The 19,463-nt window shown below is 28.4% G+C and overlaps 2 protein-coding genes across 2 annotated transcripts in view; one reads left to right on the top strand and one right to left on the bottom strand.

The window, feature by feature from the left end:
• The window catches only part of LOC129978537 (isoleucine--tRNA ligase, mitochondrial-like), a 32,378-nt gene extending 30,728 nt beyond the window's left edge, over positions 1-1,650 (top strand). Inside the window, exon 23 of the mRNA XM_056090642.1 lies at positions 1,471-1,650. Within this exon, the coding sequence (XP_055946617.1) occupies positions 1,471-1,622 (152 nt within the window). The 3' untranslated portion in view covers positions 1,623-1,650. The remainder of the gene's footprint in view (positions 1-1,470) is intronic.
• A 2,034-nt stretch (positions 1,651-3,684) lies between these two features.
• LOC129975946 (CRISP/Allergen/PR-1-like) lies at positions 3,685-19,193 on the bottom strand. The gene is made up of 7 exons (XM_056089250.1): positions 19,003-19,193; positions 16,581-16,838; positions 12,767-12,854; positions 10,863-11,029; positions 5,843-5,940; positions 4,785-4,909; positions 3,685-3,800 (listed from the first exon to the last, which is right to left on the bottom strand). The coding sequence occupies exons 2-7, from the start codon at positions 16,830-16,832 to the stop codon at positions 3,754-3,756; spliced, it is 777 nt and encodes a 258-aa protein (XP_055945225.1). The 5' UTR covers positions 16,833-16,838; positions 19,003-19,193; the 3' UTR covers positions 3,685-3,753.
• Between the last annotated feature and the right edge of the window lie 270 nt (positions 19,194-19,463).

A 19,463-nucleotide genomic window follows, 5' to 3' on the forward strand; every position in this document is an offset into this window, starting at 1 on the left:
TATATGCTTTGAGGTTACAAAAAGATTTTAATAAAATTAAATAATGAATTTCTGAAATCTATTTTCTTAAATATAAAGCCTCCTTACATAGAATATCAATCATTGTGCTTATAACCATTTAAAGATATTGCTATTAAAAATTATGATCATTAAAAATTATTGCCTGGAATATAAATTACAATAAATCATTAGAAAAAAAAACAAATTGCACACATTTCAGAAGGACATTTTAAATTTTGTGCACTCTTTTGAAGCAGAGGAATTAATTATGAAGCATGCCAGTTTGAATGGTCTCTTCGAAACTTTCTCGCATACATACTCCTTAATAAAGATGTTATCCCTCTCCCCTCAGCATACAAATTGTGGACATTGAGCAAAATCTTTTTTTTATTTTTCCGATTCCCACTTATGAGTGTTTTGTGCTTTGGTAGGATGGAGAAATAAGCGTAATATGTAGTTTGGATGTCTTTTTGCCCACCGTACGAAACCAAAAATTATTGCAGAATTACAATGTTAGCATCATAATCACGTACTAAAATTTCGTTATCTTAAGCTGTTAAATTTTTTATCTATCGCATGAGGAAATACAGACAAATAGGCTATTAATCCCTGGATGAATTTGGTTTATAATTTGATATTGTTCTATACTGTAGATGTTTGATCTGTGTGACAAATTTTATTTACCTACTTCATTCCATTCTGTACTTAACGTGTTCACTTGTGCTAGGACAGATAGTCAAACCTTCTTGCGACTGGATTTCTTTCAAAAATTGTTAAATGTCTTCAAATTTGGTGTACAAACTACATACAGATTTCATCCATCTAGGTCAAGTTCCTTTTGAGTTATTTTGTTCACAGACAGAATTGTGGGGTCTGAAACGTGAAAATTCGATAAAATCTTGGAATCATTTTCCTCAATGTGTATTTTGCATACAACAAAGTAAAAAATGACTTCTGGAGCAAAAAGGCTACAAATAAGTGGGTTTCACCAAATGGGTGACATATACGAAGAATTCGCTGCATAATAATCTTGAAGCAGGACATTAAGAATTCATAATTTTATTTGATTGGTTATCCTTTATGTAAGCTTTATATTTAATAATAAATGGGAGAGGGGGGTTCTCCACGAATATTCCTTTTTTGGCACATAAAAACACTTTTGGAAAAAACATATACCATTTTTTTTTTTCGCTGAAAAAAAATGTAATGCTGCGAGGATATAGTATGTCACTATATATTCAGTTCCTAAAAAGTTGTTTGGAGTATTTAAAAGTTTGAGAATCCCTGTATTTGAATCTTATGCAGAATTTTTTCATCAAATATAATGATATAATATGTTGCTTATCCATGTAATATCGGCTTGGATTATCACTCGCTTTACAAAAATTTAAAAAATTCATGGTTTATATATTTTATTATACTTGGTCTCTTTGTAAATATAAAATCATTTATGTATTGTTTTTTGTTTAGGTGATAAAGAAATGTTTGCTGTGACACTGGCTAAAACAAAACTGGAGAAATGTCCTAGGTGTAGACTTTTTGCTTCTAGTTCTAAAGACTCATTATGCCCTCGATGTTCTCATGTTTTAAATGTTTCTGTTTCACAAAAGTCTTGTGTTTAAATATAAATTGTTATGTTATTTATTTTCATTCTGTGTTTTGAGTTCTTTTTTATATGCTGTCATACACCAACAGAAATAGATCATATAAATTTCTTGTTTTTGAAATCATTTTGAATGTTATTATTATTAATACACTTAAACAGACCAAACAAAAATGTAAATATTCATATGAAAATTTCGTTGGCGAGATATTTGTATTTTACGGCATTTTAATAATGATCTGTCCCAGACTTTAAATGTGTTTTACAAATTTTGTTATAAAAATATTAGGAAATTCTAAAGTTATTTTGTAGAAAAAATGTTGAATGTTTAAAATAGAATGAATATGTTGCATATATGCATAGGAATTGTCTTAATGGGCATTTCAGTCTTAATATAAGCCATATAAATTTCTTAACGGAAATTGTAATTTTTTACTTTTTTGTAATTGAAGTATATAAAAAAATGGTACTGTAATCGTCAAAAAAAAATGGCTTGATATTTGATGTTTCCACGTTTCAGACCACCATAAGTTTATAAAACATATTTTTGGAATTATAACTATATGTCTCTGAACGTAATAACGCGAAAGCACTTTGAGCTTAACGAATGAAATTTGATACATAGAATTACGAGAAAATTTTCAGATTACTGTCAAATTTTAAAAGAATTCTATTCACAGGAAGTTTATCTACCTGAGAGCATGCGAACACGATAAGTGCAGAACAGTAAATGGATACATTTTGGTACACAGTCAAATTTTGAACTAAACCCTAAAAGGTTGACCATCTATCTACCTATCGTTTTTTAAAAAAAAATTTCTACAAATTTGACACAAAACTGCATGTTCTTTTTTTAAAAAATCAAATTTTGATTTTATTCTTTGGGCAAAAAGGTGTCCGACATGTATACACAGCTTTCTGTACTGTACTGTGAAACTCAAGCTTATATACGCAACACCGAAAGTAAAAATAACAGTTCAAGATGTTGCTGAAGGTCCACAATTTTCATGCTAAGGGGAGAAGAGAAAACACCTTTTATAAAATTGGTTGCCCTTATAAATTATTGATAATTTTTACAGAATTATATGAAAGGAAATGGTGGGGAAAATTAGTAAAATGATTTAAAGTATTTGTAATGTTTTCAATCAATATAAATGGATGATCACTAAAGACAAAATATTTTTTAAACACAAAAATATATTTTTCAGTTAATAAAGTAATTAATTAATTAACTAACTCAAAGACCTTTCATAGTATTTGAGAGAAAAAAATTTTAAAAAAATTCATTGGATTTCTATAATATACTAAATATTTATGCAATCTGTGATTTCATCTTTTTTTTCTGTCTAATATGGCAATGGTGACAATAATCGCCTTTTGAAATGAAATTTATTTTTAAATTAACTGTAAAGCTAATTTTTTTTAAAACTTCCAATATATGGTATTTTTCTGAGTTTTTAAATAATTAGAATTTAAAATGGCTGGAGATTTTAATGGCAGTCATTTTTATTCTAATTAAACAAACCTCAGAATTCATTTACCTCCAAAGCCTCCATATATATATATATATATATATATATATATATATATATATATATATATATATATATTCCCATTCATTCCTCTATGTGTATGTGTGTCTTCATATGGAGACTTTTTTTTAATTTGTTTGAATTTAATTGTTCTAAATTGCTTTGTTAAAGTTATTTTGGGTGTAATTTAAAATTACAAAAATAATTGAGCTGCAATGGAATTAATGTAATTAAAAGATTAATTTATTTTTCTTTAAAGTTATTTGTTTAAAAAAATATTATTTGTGCAATGAGTTAGTGGCAAAAGATGTTGTAAATTATCTTAATTTTTACTATTTATATATTTTAAAAATTCAGTAACTTTTAAAATTTAAAATGGCACAAAAATACTTCAGAATGTCATGTACGAATTTTAAGTAATTGCCTTTCATATATATATATATATATATTGATACTAACAGATACACACATATATCTTTCATATTATAAATTTAATAAAAATAAAGAATTTGAAAATGTATGGAATTCCAATGAACTAATATTTTTTTAGCTGAGTTATTAGGTTTATAGAGGCACAATAAAAACATTTGATTTGTACATAATATTTCACAGTGTCTTTCATTCTGTCTTATTATCCATCTTGAATTGCTCTTCATCAATCACTTCTGTAAAAATTAAAATATTGTTTAATGAAATCAAGTGAAACATTTAATGTATTGAAAAAGTATCATTTTACATTTCAAATAGTTTACAAGATTTTTTATTTTTAAAAGTTTTCATGGCATCTAAAAGAAAATGTGACCATAAGAAATGCATTGTTATTCTTTGGCATTTAAATCGGATACAGATATAAAAAGGATTGGATATGTCATCTTAAAGAAAACTTGTTGGGAAAATAATTCCTGCAAAGTTAACTTAAAATAAACTTTAGAGTAACACTTCCAGGATGTTCGAAATCTTCTGAAACGGAAAAAGTTTATACTAAGGAATCGTTTTTCAGATTAAGATTAATTTTATCTCTGTGCTTTAAATGATAGTACCGAGTCTCAAATCTAAATATAAATTTAAAAATGTGTATTTATACTATTAGTTTTTTCCTTTGCGCTGATGTTAACTAGGAAATATTTTCTAAGTTATATAAATATTAATGTTATTCATTTTCTTCGTAATTTTCATTGCCAAAGATGTGTCATCATAATCCTAAAATATACTTAGTAATAAAACAGTGTTTTTATTTGAAATTGAGAAATATGTATAAGGTTGCTAATATTTGTTCTATTTTACTTTTTAAAAAATAATAAGCAGAGTTGAAAATTATTTCTTCAACCTTAACCTATTTTATTAAAAAAAATGTGAACTTAAGTTGAATAAGTCTGATAAGGCTATGAATCCTGAAAATTTACCGAAAAATCTAGTCCGCTCAATTTCTAAAATTGTAAAAATTATTCCAAAAATAAATTATCAACAAAATAATCTGATTTCTTTCCAGCTGTCTCTGCTGTGATAAAGTGCTCCTCCAAATACTATCGAAACATTTGAAAATTATCTGTACATCGAGAATGAGCAGAATTATTAAATATATATACCAAATTCTAGTTTCAACGCAGAAAGATACAGAAAGGTTTAAGTAAAATATAGCACTGACTTACTGCATAGTCCGTGGTAATCTGATGTCACACCAGACTCTTCACATTTGTTGCAACAACAAGTTCCCGACGGACAATCAGAACAAGGTTCTCCTTCTTTATACATTTCTGCACCTTCAATATTTCCTCTGAAAAATGAAAACATGTCAAAAGTAGTTAATATGTAAAATACTGACTATGAATGTATATATAATGTATATATTTATCTACGCCAAATAATTATAAATGTATATATTTATAAATAAATAAATATATATATATATATATATATATATATATATATATATATAACACTATATAATGTATATACAGTACACTCCCGATTATCCGCGGAATTGGGTGGCGCGGCCGCCGCGGATAACAAAAATCGCGGATAATCCGAAAAAAGCTAAAAACGGGTATAGCAAAAGAGAAAACAGTCATTCCAATTTTGAAAAATCGTTTTATGTACAATAAAACGTAAAATAAACAGCAGGAAATGTTTAACTAACGCTTAATATTTTAAAATATCACTCAAAACTAACCTAAAATGCATTTTGTTAATGAAAATAGGAAAGTGCTTTGTACTTACGAGAGGCGTCAAGGATACACAGAAAAATGAATACATATGTACTGTTTTAATACTGTAATGTATTATGTAATTACAAAAGCATAACTGTAAAACTACACCTTTTTGAAGAAATCAGTCATTTGTGTTTGCTTCTTGCTTTGGAAGCATTTTCTCTTTGCTTGGAAGCAAAAACAAACACTTAGTGCGGCAGGCGCGGATAATCGGGAGTCTACTGTATTTATCTATGCCATTCCACATATCATAGCTGTAATTTTGTCTTTTACATTGATTCGTTTGTATTCAAATATTGAGAGTCTCATACAATTCTACTGACCTAGCAAAACAAATTATCTACTTTTCAAATTATAGGGACTAGTTCTGTGTTGTGAAAACTACACCACCTGCCTTCATATTACGAAATATATAAAAAAGCACCAGATTATGTAAGTAGATGAGAAAATTTTAATTAAGAAGATTCTCAAAGTCTAACTATACAAAAAAGATGTCTTACGTTGGACCATAATTGCAGACTAGAAGACTTTTGTTTTCACCATCTTTTTTATACACTGCTTCACCACAACCTATTAGCCACGTCTCTGCCCAAGCAAGCTGAAAAGAATATGTAATCATATATTCTTTTTCAAATTATCGAAGCATATATATAAAACAATTTTAAATTTTTACCTTGTGGTATTATTTTTCTTATTTATGTATAAAGGAAAGTTCTGTGTGTATACAGTGTTCGAAAAAATCTATAGCACTTGCAAATTTGACATAAAGGTAGTCATATAGGTAATTCAATGCAAATCAAAACACAAAATTTAAAATTCATCGTAATTTTTTTTTTAGTGTCTTGTATTGTTTTGGATGATTTTTCGCACATAATTTCGTTTTTAATTATTATAGAAAAAAAATCTGTACACATCGATGAAAGCAAATAATTGTTCTAAAAAAATTTATTTTTCGCCTTTGACATAATTTAATGAATTTTGAGAAATTTTAAAAATTAATATCTACATATTTCTAAGAAATTTTAAGAATTGAACTTAAAATATCTGCATTTGACATTCTAATTCCGTTATTTTTTCGTAATTTAAGATCATTATTTGGACATTTCTCTCAAATTTAAAGCGATCTCTAAAAACGAACAAAATATGTCTTTTCGTTAATTTTAAATCAATTATTTTCCTGGTGAATTAAAAAAATTTCTTCGTGCGATTGAGAGAACTTATCTGTTGAGGGAAGTTTTACTTTTTCTCTGATTTGGCAAGGAGCCGAGAATTTCTTCGCTAATCTGGTGAGTGAAGTTTCATTTCCTTGCTGATTTGTTAAGGAATTAAACTAGGAAACCAAGAATCATGAAAATTATTTTTATATGATTTAAAATCTAGCAGTAACAATTGCAAAATCATTTTCTAATTTCATTCTCTGTTTATTATTTTAGCTTGTCTTCATTTTCATTTATTCGTTTTGATTTTTATCATGTCTTTTTTTTTTTTTTTTTCAGGCTCAAACGAAGAAAAATAAATGTGTAAAATTAATATTATGTTGTTTTTATTTCGTTTGAATAGCTTTATTGTATGTCATGGTTTTTATTTCACTCACATTCATCAGGTCACGATCAAGGCTGTACAGATTCTAATTTTATTTAAATGAATTTTATTTCATTTATCTTTAATTACAGACCTACATGAGTAAAATTTTCTTTCCGTTGTGACCATGATGAAAAATTTTAAAAATAGATCCTTAGCTATCTATCTAAGCAAACGATTATTAAAAATGATCCATATTAAATGAAGGTTATGATTACCTGAAAAAAGAAAATAGAATTTCGGTTTTGTTTAAATTCTGAATGTAATAAAAAATAATAATAGAACAAAATTTTCTTTCCAATGTAACCTCGATTAAAATATCAAAAGAATTATTTTATGTTATCTATCTAAGCAGATGATTATTAAAAACGATTTATATTAAATTAAATCTAGATTTTTCTGTAAAAAAATGGAATTTAGTTTCGCTTCAGTTCTGAATGTAATAAACGGAACTTTTTTTTAATAACGGAAGAAATAAAATAAAAAGTTAAATAGATAAATTTCTTTATATTTTCTAGTTTTCTTATTATTATATGTAAAATGAGATACATAAATGTGCTGTATTGGCTTTTTCCAAATAAGGAAATAGATCAATTCATTACTACTTATTGATACATCTGCTGAAAATAAAGAACAATAAATTTGGATATTCGCGAATTTTGGACATAAATTGCATTGAAAGAATATATCTCTGCACATGCAAATGTAAATTCTAGTGCTTTGCGGAAATTTAGAACATTATTTTGTCTGCATCGGATAAGGTATTGTAAAAGTATTCCAATTAGCAATTATAAAATTTATTATTTCATAATTATCCTTATTTTAAATATTAGTTTCATTTCTTAGTATTATTTGGTTGCATTTATTGTTTTGTTTTTATGCCATGGTGCCCATGCACTTCCCGAAAGAAATTGTTCTTGCTATTTTATAATTTCACTTTGTCTTTCTCTGTTTTGTGATGTTAGATTCTTTTTCATTCCGTTAGGCACCGAGATAGATTCTAACATTGATTTTGTGTGCCGCACACTTTATTGCTTAATCGTGAATTGGATTTAAAGGGCATACAGTATACCTCCAAGAAATGTTTTTAGACATTTAAAAACCGTCAGATTTGATTTTCATATTTAAACATCAAATGAGAAATTTTCAATAATTTCAAATAGAAGAAAATTAGACATAAAAATTAATAATGATCGTATGATGGCGTGTTTCATGTTCACATTACACAAGCCTTATCAATTCAATTTTTAAATCCATTGCATATATTGCTGGAGAACTTGATCGAGCTTTGTGTGAAGGAATTTAAATACATTGCGCGCAAATTATAAGACCTCTTTTTTAATACGTAGTCAATTCAGTTTCACATTTCTAAATTTTTTTTTATTTAACTTAAAACAAATTATTAACATATTAATTATATTTTTAATTTTGATAACTTTGTGAAAATATATATGTTTTATTTATTTAGTTTTTTTTATCATATGAGTATATATCGTGGAAAAGATAACTAAAGTAATAAAATCCTAGTCATTCCAATAATATTAACTATAATTATTAGTAAAAGATTTTTTTTATTATAATTAAAAGTGTTTAATTATTACGAAAGATTATAATGAACTACAACATGCAAACTTATTGTTTAACTGGGCTTGTCAAATGAAATGTGACCAAACAATTAAATGAATAATCAATATTCTAATACAATCTGAATTAAAGAATCAAATTTAAAATATTTAATATTTATTTTTAAAATTTAATAAAATCGAACATTGTGGTCCAGATATTTCATAATTCGTAGAATTTGTATTTTTCGGAAATTTATTTGGCACTCTGGCTAATAACAATTTTAATTGACTTGTCTGTGGTCTCTTCTCAGACCAGCGGCCCTAAGCATCTACCTAAATTGCTTACCCGAAAATCCACAACTGAAGGGCCTTTAGGTTATTCTTAGAAACACTCTTTTTCCCAAGAAATCAGGTGTTATCTGTCGAAAATCAGATGTTATTTTATAGATTTTAATTTAATATTAATCATTGTAGGCAGCTTTAAATAACAATGATTGTTACGAAAAAAAATTACCATTTAATTGCAGATCAAGGGGGTTGGTTTTAGTAGGTCGCATATGGAAAATTTTAAATAATTTTAAGCAAAATGGCAAAGAAATGAAAACTTTTTAACACAATATGAGTTTTTTTTAATAATAAATTTTTCAAGGTTTATCAATGAGTCAGCCAATTACAAAATAGAAAGAAAGAAAAAATCCCTTAGATTTGCAAGCGTTTCTGAAAACATGAAATAATTTTAAGAATTTTGTTCTTTAATTTAAGCTATATTTGATTCTTTTAACTGAATAAAATCGAGTACTTATATCTTTTAAATTAAATAAAAACAAAAAATTATACTTAATGTTTTTTTAAAAAATCGACCCTACCTTTCTGATACTCAAAGTTTTGGTACATCTGGCAATTTTGCAATTGCTTGGGTGCACTACTTGGTTAGATATAATACGACAACAGTCATTACCTACCTGATAATACGGTACTCTATGCTGGAAGGAAAGGTCACTAAAAATGCAAATGAATGCTCACTTTAATATTTGATGCCAAGTTTCAATTATGTTGTCTTTCTTGTAATGTGAATTGAGTTCACGTAATGTGATGTAATGTAATGTCATTTCGTTTGAAAATATTTCATATGCAGTAAGTCTGTGTTTTGTTGACATTCAACTAAGAAACCAATAATACTGATGTAAAAGCAAAAAAAAAAAAAAAATCTAAAAGGTTATCAATAACGTGTAAACAAAGTCCAAATATTAATAGTAGACACGTTTGTATTAAATGATGTAAATAGATGTTAATGTCCGCTATACACGATGCGCCGAAAGCTGACTCAAACATTTGACTTAAATGTTTCATCTAATATTTGAGTCAAGTGATTCGTCAATTGCAGAGACAAGTGTTTCGGCTGTAAATGTTTTATATAGTTAAATCTGATTCAACAGTTAACTGTTTGAATGAACCAGTTGATGGCGGAAGAAGAGATTGCAGCAGTTGCTCGAGTTGTTCTAATTTGTTAATTCAAACCTGCGGGAGTGATTTCCGCAAAATTTTCTCACATTCTCTGTAGTAAATGTACATGTATTGTTTCGTTATTGTTGCCAACGGCAAACAATAACGGAAGAGCTATTACTGTGTTATCGATAGTGAATAATAGCTGCCATGCGCTTGATACACAATCGTAAAGAAACCAAATATGCCATTTGGAGACGCCCTTTTTCCCAATTGACTAAAATCGAAATTCGATGCAAAATTACAATTTTAGTTATAAGATCACAACGAATTTCTTTAAAATGAAAGGCTTAAGGCAACATTTAAATGCAAAACCACAATTATTTAAAATAAGTAAATGCGTTTTTAAGTCATCGCATTTACGAGCTTGTAAATATACAGACCGACAGAAGTCAACTCTTTGACGGATTTGATTCCAAATTTGGAAAGGATCTACACTTAAGATGTTAAATCTGTGTCCCAAATTTTATCCATCAAGCTCTCTTCGCTTTCTAATTGTCGTATTAATTTATATTCGGATTTATTAGTTAATATATTCCGCCAGATGGACAGACAATATGAAATGCAGTATCTGATTATATACTTGTTTATACACCACTCTTGCAACCGTACTCCTGCATAAACGAATGGCTTAGCTTCGAGACTGACGCGGGTGTAAAAGACCGACAACCAACTACCTAAAGATCTTCCAATGCGAATGTTCGTCGCTTGACATTGGAAGCTTTAAGTTAATGCTACGCCACAATGGTACTACAGACTTTCTAGTGTTCAACGTTGGTAGGTATTCGAAGTATCGTGTATCGCCAGCTTAAGAACATGCTAATGTTACGCATATCATATGACTGTGATGTCGTATGTATCAAATCCTTACCTGAGTAAAATGCCCGTAGGCAGAATTAGGTTTAAAAGATTTGATGACGTTTTTATCGAAGTCCTTTACTTCTTCATAAAAACCTTCTGTCATTTCTTTCCAGTGTCCGGATTCAGCTCTTCCTGTTGAACTAATTGTGTATATATTTTGTCCGACGGGGAATCTCTCTGAAAAAGAATATATATATAAAATTATGACAGTAATAATGCTAATAATTCAAATTACGTCTTTTAATGACTAAATTTGTTTGCAGCTTAAATCTCAATGAAATTTTCTTAAATTCTCTTAAAAATATAGAAACAGTGATAAATGTGTTGTGAAATTTCATTATTGAAAAGATTTTTATGTTGCTGCTTTTAGAAAAATAATATTAAGTTGTTAAATTGGCTTCCCAAAACAATATACATTATATTTACAACGAAAAGTTTAATCAAGTAAGAAGTAGAAAAAGAAAGATGAAATGTCGATTTTTTTGAATTTAAATAAAATGCTGTTAATCTGCGATGAAATCTTGGACGCATTCAAATGTAACCAAGAACGCGTTCAAACATAATAACTGGAAAAAATGGGAACTTCAAACTAAAAGTTCATTTTTTCTTCTAATTAACCTATCATATAAAAACAATTTAAAATTATATAGCAGCACCTTTTTTCACTTACTGAATACAGACTGTTAAAATGGCAATTACAGGCATTTTTCAGCGACTTTTTTTTTTTTTTTGAAGTTGTATACTTTGAAAAATAACACATATATATATCTAAAAATTTTATAGATATTCTGTCTTATCTCGTTTATATTTAAATGGATAACTGAAAACTTTATAGACGAAATAAAAAATAGAAATAAAAAAAATTCTTTAACAAAACATTTTTTTTCCTTGTCTTGTTAAGTTCTCATAACAAAGGAAGAATAATTTTATATCTTTATTTTTCTCTGTAACTTTTTTTATTAAATCTTTTCCTGTCAGATTTATAATCTTTTACCTAAATGTGTAAGAGCGATGCTTCAAGTTTCATACCCCCTCCCACTCTAATCCATTCTGATACCTGTTGTTGTTTCTTATGGCACTTGTCATTGACAAGCCCGCTGTTCGAAGACAGCCGATTTAAGCCTGAGGGAGCGAGCGCCACTTGTTTCTAAAGTAACGCCAACTAGGGCCAAGAAAACGACTTAGCTACACACACGTCACAACCCTTTTTACGGGGCGGACTTCATTCACGCATTTCATTCACTCAACCACAGATCGTAATTTAGACCTGAATCAGAGAACGATCACCCCTGATCCAGTACCCCCAGTGGTATTACTCTCGACATGGAGGAGGACTTTGTGACCACGACAGATTTAACGCGCGTCAGCCACCAAGCACGCGGGGATTCTACGGCCAGCGAGGTTCGAACTCGCAACCTAAAGGACGCGAATCCGACGCTCTACCAATTCTGATATCTAGATACATATAGTGGCATGTTTTCTATGACTTACGCGACAACTTATACCCCTGAAAATGCTAATGTATTTCTTCTATGCCAAAGTACAGTCTGACTGGACATATATTATATATGTCCAGTCAGACTGTACTTTGCATATTTAAAACTGTATTTTGTATTTATCAATCAATCTAGTACTTAATATATTACTAGATTGATCGATATCATTGTTGTCAGTCTTTTGTGATTCATACTCTTTCGTTCGGATGGTACATTTAGCAAGGCTTTTTTCTGCATGGGTCAAGACAAAATTCTAAACACAGAAACTTTGACTTATCTGATAGTTTACTGAATGTATAAAATCGGTGATAGAAAAAATCTAAAGAGTATTTAATACTATGTAAATTGGTAAAAGGAAAATTTGAAGAATATTATAATAACAAGCGGGTTGATAAAAGAAAATAAAGAATGCCTTTACCAACTTTCCTGCAATCAAAACAGTCATGCCTGAATGTGCACTGATCGGCCCACTTTTGAGCAATGGATGCCAGCTCGTCATCCCATACCTGCAAAAAGAAACCATTCTGAGAATTTGTTTAAATGTATTCTAAACAGTGAAATGAAAGAAATGCCCCAGTGATACATCATGATAAAAAGTATTGACTTTTTGTATACTTTTGATAAAGTTTAATATCTGTAGTTTAATTTTGTAAGGTTAGTAATTTCGAACTATTGTTGCTTATTAGCATTGTATATCAGCATTTTAAATATGAATAAAATAGAAATATAAATCAGAATCATTTTATTATTTTCTCAATAATGTATTAAACTTCTTTTTACCAATATTTCTGAAATATGTAAATTGTATTACAATTTCTTCAAGAAATGAAATTTTGCATTCATAGATCAAATTTTTATCAATGTATTTTTGTAAACTTTATTATTTTATAACTTTTTATTTTCATAAAAAATATTTTAAAAAACAGGGAGTATATTCTATGGAATGGAGTATTTCAGCTAACTAGTCCAATAGCTACATTACGTGTAATCCATATTACGTTACTCAGCAGTTACAGGCGTATCACCAATTTATTATTGGAACCAATGATATTTCTTGTATTTGTTGCTTATTATTACGTACGAGTAGATAGTAAATTGTTTTTAGAGCCCTGGAAACATGAGGTTTTTAAAAATTATGATCATTTAAATTAATTTTGGAACATTAATCTACTAACATTTCAAAATAACCATTTTCAAGTATTTATTATCTCATTTTATAGTTCTAAAAAGCAATTTGGTGCTTTATAATTAAAAAAATGTCCGATCTTTTTATTAAATATTATTTAGATTGTGTCAAGAAAGGTTTTGACATTTTTTTAAAATCATTTTGTTGAAGTTTCAGTTGAGGATTTTTTTATGTGCGATATACAGAAATCAAATTTTTAGAAAGTGATCTGTAAAGAAGCGTTCTGTTATTTTAGTTTCTCAAAATTTGCTTCTTAAAATAACTTATATAAATATTAAATTAAAATATTTGGTTTTGAAAATTTTGAGCAGAAAAGTGGCTTTGAAATTTGCGTTATCTAAAGACCTTCTAGAAGTTTTAATCTAATTCTGGTATTACGTAACAACCATATTTAATATAAACTCATAAAAGTAACTGTTTGTGTGCGTTTGCGGTGTCCAAACAATTCTATCTTACTTACAGCCACGAAATTTAGCACAAAGGTTGCCGCAACAGTGACACAATGCTCCTTAAGAAAACGGAATTTTAAAATTTATTGTTGTAAATTTTGTACTTAATGTTTTGAGCAGTTTTGATCGATTTTTTTCACATATTTGCTCCAAGTCTTTAATGATTATAGAAAAAAAAATTAAGATTAGGAAAAACAATTGGGGGGGGGGGGAGGGAGGGAGCGTTGTCATCTGTTGTCATCCTCCTCCCGAGTCTTAAGCTACGAATACAAGTAACTCCTTTGTAGTGATTTTTGTTTTTGTACGTACTTAAGCCAGATGAAAATCCAGACGATTCAACTTGAAATATTATCATGATATGATGTTTTGAACAAGAACTTTTGAATTCTTTTGGAGGATGAGGTTCGGTTTAAAATTCTAAACATTGCTATGATAATAATATATATGATTGCTACAATTTTCTCTTTTAAACTGGAAGTGATCAACAAACATTTTTAATTTCAAACTAAGACTTATTTCCAAAGTTAAATTAAATTGTGTTAAGATTAGATTCAAGCCTGAAATAAGTTGGGGAGAATTTTACTTGTCAAAGCAAATGTTGCTCCTTGTTCTGAAGAAATCTGTTAAACATCTCAGAGTCCTATTGAACAATGCCAATAACAGCTTTGACAGGTTAATTAATTGGTTGATATCTTTTTACAGCGAAAAGACCAGCAAATAATTTTACTGATACAACAGCTTTGATATGAGCATCATGCATTATTTCCGCCATTTTTATGAAAAGGGGAATTTTTTATGAATGCAAACATTTTAATTTAACACATGTTTGAAAATATTGCTCCGATTCAAAGTAAATTTTTGTTAACATTAGAATTAGTTAATTTGACAATTCAGTCAGAAGCGGCTAATTCCTTACAGTAAACGTTGGAAGAGCGGTTATTTTTCAAATAACCTCAGCTGCTGATAAACGTTTCGTAAGCATATCAGTGGATAAGCTGCAAAATATAAAGATGAGTTAGGATTACAAAGATATCCTTAGGAATTCTTGTAGCAGTCATATGGAAAAATGAATGAATTTATGCTATTAGAAATGTGCTATAATATTTTATTGGTGTCTCTCTGCAACTCTTGGAAAATGCTTGCTCCATCTTTGCAAATTCTAATAACGATCCGAAACAATAGTTGAAATTCTTACTTAGATAGAAATGAATAGGCATTGCATGAATTCCGATTTAGTGGTCACTGTCAACTTTGAATATTCAATTTGAGCTGTCATCAATTATAAAAAGAAAATTTTCGTAACTATTTGCTACGTTTGATATTACTCTTCTGGAAGACAAAAGAACCAGTAAATTCAAATTGTTCTTGACATCTTTGGAATGGTCACTCATGCTATTTTTTTGTGCAGTTATATCATATCAAGTCAAACTCGTCAAGGAGTTAATGCTACTGCATGCACATTATTTTTGTGGGAATTCTGTTAAAACACATACTCCTTATTCAACGAAGTTTTTTATTTAATGAAAACTTTCTACAAAACTTAAATCTACAACAACATTTACAAGTTATTTATTATTCATAATATTTAAATTTGAGTTACATTTAAAAATTATCTACTCTTCATAATATGAAAGATAATTTCTGTGAGGAAGTTGCTCTGACTAACTCCTTTTCGTTTATTTTTACACAATACCACGACTTCTCATTTATCAGATTTCTATGTGTTATGAGTCAAGGCACTTTACAAGCCCGCTGACAGCGATTTAAGCCGAGTGAGCCTCTCTTGTTTCTTTCAGTAGCGCCAATTAGGGCCAAGAGTACGACTTAGCTACTTCATGCGGCACATTCGATTGCACAACCCCTTTTTGCGGGGGGGGGGGGATTCACACACCTCACAGATAGAACACAGAAGAACAACCATGCCCACACCAAGACTCGAACCCGGGACGCCCAGATCACGGGGAAGACAAGCTACCCTTATTCCGGCATCAGAGTTCTAACAAACTCAACCAAATCGACATCATGAAAAATAACAACATCTGTAAATTGTTAAAGAGCTTTAAAGTGGTATAATTTTCTACTTGTTAATGAAGAGATTGTGATTGCTGAACGATTGTTATGAAATGTAATGAAGACACTGCACTGAGTAATGAAAGTGGAGGAAGAGGTTAGGTTAGGAAGGAAAAGGTTATTAAATAATCCTCAACAGAAGGAGTGCTAACAGCATTTGTTACTATATGAATGGATTATAATTTCAAATAGAATGTTGCAGATAATGTAAATCAATCGTAGCACAAATATAAAAGATTTCATGAAGAATATGCTCCTTAAAATAAACTTGTATAAAGCCGGATTAAAAGCTTTTTATAAAGTGTTATTGTTTTCAAGTCAATAAAATGAACCTGTAACTTACAGTATTTTTGTTTTTTCTCCATGTATTTGTAAATTAATTTGCACATTTCTTTTTCCTTTAGAAGAACATTGATGATAAGACTTGGAATTATAAGACTTTCTTGACATTAGATTTATATTCAATTCCTTCGGCAATAATAAATGTAAACTAATTTAAATCAGAAATTGATTAACTATTGACTTACTATTTCCATCATATTTGAAGCTTTCGGCATTCCGCTTTCATTTCCTGTGGCTATCTTCATTCGAAATTCATTGTGCGTTTTCAGAATCATCTTTTTATCGGCCTCCGTTACCTCAGATTCCTGTAAATCGCATTCTTCATTGGGCTCTTTACAAAAACTGTGATCTTCTGAAAATTTTTTGTACTTGCAGCTGTCTGTTGTTGCCAGTAAAAGATATAAAACAGTCAATACCAGTTTTGCTTCAAACTTCATTTTTATCTATAAAAAGACGGAAATTATGTTTTATTTTTTAAAAAAACAAACAAACAAATTTTTAAAGAATTTAAAATTATTCAGCAATATTTGTAGGTTAGATTATAGTAAAATGGCCTTATACTGCAGATATGATGTTGAGGTCCAGCATGATATTAATTTTAATTAGCATGATAAAATGCGAATCAATTTTATTATTTCATCAAATCTTTCACTCGCTAGTTTTTGTCAATGTTAAAGTTATCTTAGAAAAAATGCTTTCTTTAGATATAAATTCAAGTAGAATTTCATTTTTGCTTTTAGATAGCAATTTTTTGTTTTATTAGTTTATTTACTGCAGTAAATTGTTTGATATTAAAATCGTTACACGCAAAATGCAACTGTCTTGCAATCAAGCCAGACGTTATGATGTTCTGAACAAGGATTAGAATTTCTTTAATTTCCCTCCATTTTTTTTACAATTATTACTAATTTTTAAGAAACATTTAAAAATATCTACAAATTCATTTTAATAATAAATCATAATAAAATAAATTATTTTCCTTTTTTTCATATACTTTGAAGCTAAAAATGACTTTTAGATTTATTTTGAACATTGTAAAATAAAATAATCTGCTTTATTATTAACTAGATGATATCACCAGCTTTGTACGGGATTAAATATTTATCGCTTGTTTTAAATTAAAATTCGAATATAATTTTTTTAAAACCGCCAATTTCTACTTTTCCCATAAATTATTAATATTTATTATATTAATCTTGCAAAGTTTACAAATGCTGGATAATAAGAAAGATTGTTTCGTTTGAGCGATTGACTTAAGCTTAGTTTTAAACATGTTTAAATAACTACTTACTACTAGACCAATAAGAACATTGCCAAAAGGCATGTTAAAATAAAAGAGAAATTGAACAAAAATAGTGGTAGAGTAATTCATAATGTGTAGAAGACGAAATATTTTTTTAATTTCTAATTAATGTATATTTTATTCAATTAATTAGAAATAATTTTTGATAATACAATTTTTATTCTTTGAAAAGTTATCAGTATTTTTTCTCATGTTTTATATTATAAGAGTGCAAAATTTGAATTAAATAGGCAATTCGCAATCGCACATCCACAAATTGTTTAGGATATAGTATGTGGAACGTACAAACATATATGCATACAAAGCCACAAACAATGACTTTTATTTATATTAAAATTTAAAAAATAAATTAATATTTTAATTGTTTAAATAAATTAATATTTTAATTAATTTGATTACATTTGGGCAATAAACAATGGAATAATAAGAGTTAATTTCAGAAAAGATTTTTTTTAGAAAACTGAATTCCAAAAGAGTAATTCTTTGGAATGCACTATATTTAAGTATTTTTTTAGTATTATAAATAAATATTATATATTAAGTATTATAAATGTAAGTATTATAAATACTCTTGATCTTGATTTTATATTAGTTATTTAAATAATTTATCGAAGTAAACATGATGCATTTTATTTTGGAAGTAAATTAGAATGCATAAAAATTGGTAAATATCTACATTTCCGGTGATATCATCTGTCAAACATCTGATAAAACGCTCTGTAATAGGCAATTAAATTCCCTAGATATTCAAATCTTTTGGGTGAAAGATGAATAGCAACTTAACCACAGACTTGTCGACATAATTTAAAATTGAGACAAGATTTAAAAAATATTATCGCAATATCTAGTGAAACAAAATTAGTTATTTAGATATAAAAATAAGTACCAATTAAAAGTGAAACGTTCTTTTCAATTTATATTAAAATGCAAAACAAGAAAATAGTATAAATTTTGTTTAAATTACTTTTATTGCAAATAGCTTTCTTTACAGAAATCAAATATTTCTGTTGAGAGAATGATTTCCCTCTAGTTGTTATTGATTTTACTAAACATTTTTAAAGGAGATCTTGGGATACCATTTTATATTCAAACTGTCTAGCTTGTAAAAAATTTGTTTTACACGGAATTTTTTTTTATTTATTAACATTTTTCGATATTATAAGGCGAGAATATCAGAATGATAAGTATTTTTAATATAATGTTTCGGAAAAACTTTTCTAAATCCACATTTTAATCCAAAGAAAGAAAAATTCCTAGTTTCGAGAAGAAATAACAAAGTTGAAACATTGTAAATTTTTTTTTACCTCTGTCTTTATAAAGCTTTCACTGGTGTGGACACTTCAAGAAAGATGTAACAATCAACCATCTGCTCTCCAACTGACATCTGCATAGTTCACGTCAACGCTTTGCATATTCTGAATGGTGAAATTTTCTGTTTTTTACTATTTTGATACATTGAGTCAACTGCGAAAGCACGAGAATCAGATATCTCAAACTAAACGTCTATATTTAAATTTGCAAGCTTTTGAAATGAGTGATATGTGATACCCTTCATTCCTTCTGTTGCATATCAACAGGTGAGCATTACGTGAAAAAAATATGACACATAGTTTATTTCAACCAAGAAATGACTCTATTCAAGGTTTCTGTTAACTCGGGACCAGATAAAATTTCAGGCCTTAGGCAATACAAATTTCGTCTCCCTTTTCACCTCCCTACCCTTCTGATTTTGCTCAATCCTAGACATATTCGATAATCCGGCCCC

Source organism: Argiope bruennichi, chromosome 1, assembly GCF_947563725.1.
Source record: "Argiope bruennichi chromosome 1, qqArgBrue1.1, whole genome shotgun sequence".
Taxonomy (NCBI): Eukaryota; Metazoa; Arthropoda; class Arachnida; order Araneae; family Araneidae; genus Argiope; species Argiope bruennichi.

Coding starts and splice junctions, on each gene's coding strand:
- LOC129975946 (XM_056089250.1), bottom strand. CDS start 16,832: ATGAAGTTTGAAGCAAAACTGGTATTGACTGTTTTATATCTTTTACTG. Junction 11,030..12,766: donor TTTTGATTGCAGGAAAGTTG/GTAAAGGCATTC, acceptor ATTCTTTTTCAG/AGAGATTCCCCGTCGGACAA. Junction 5,941..10,862: donor CCTACGGGCATTTTACTCAG/GTAAGGATTTGA, acceptor TATTCTTTTCAG/CTTGCTTGGGCAGAGACGTG.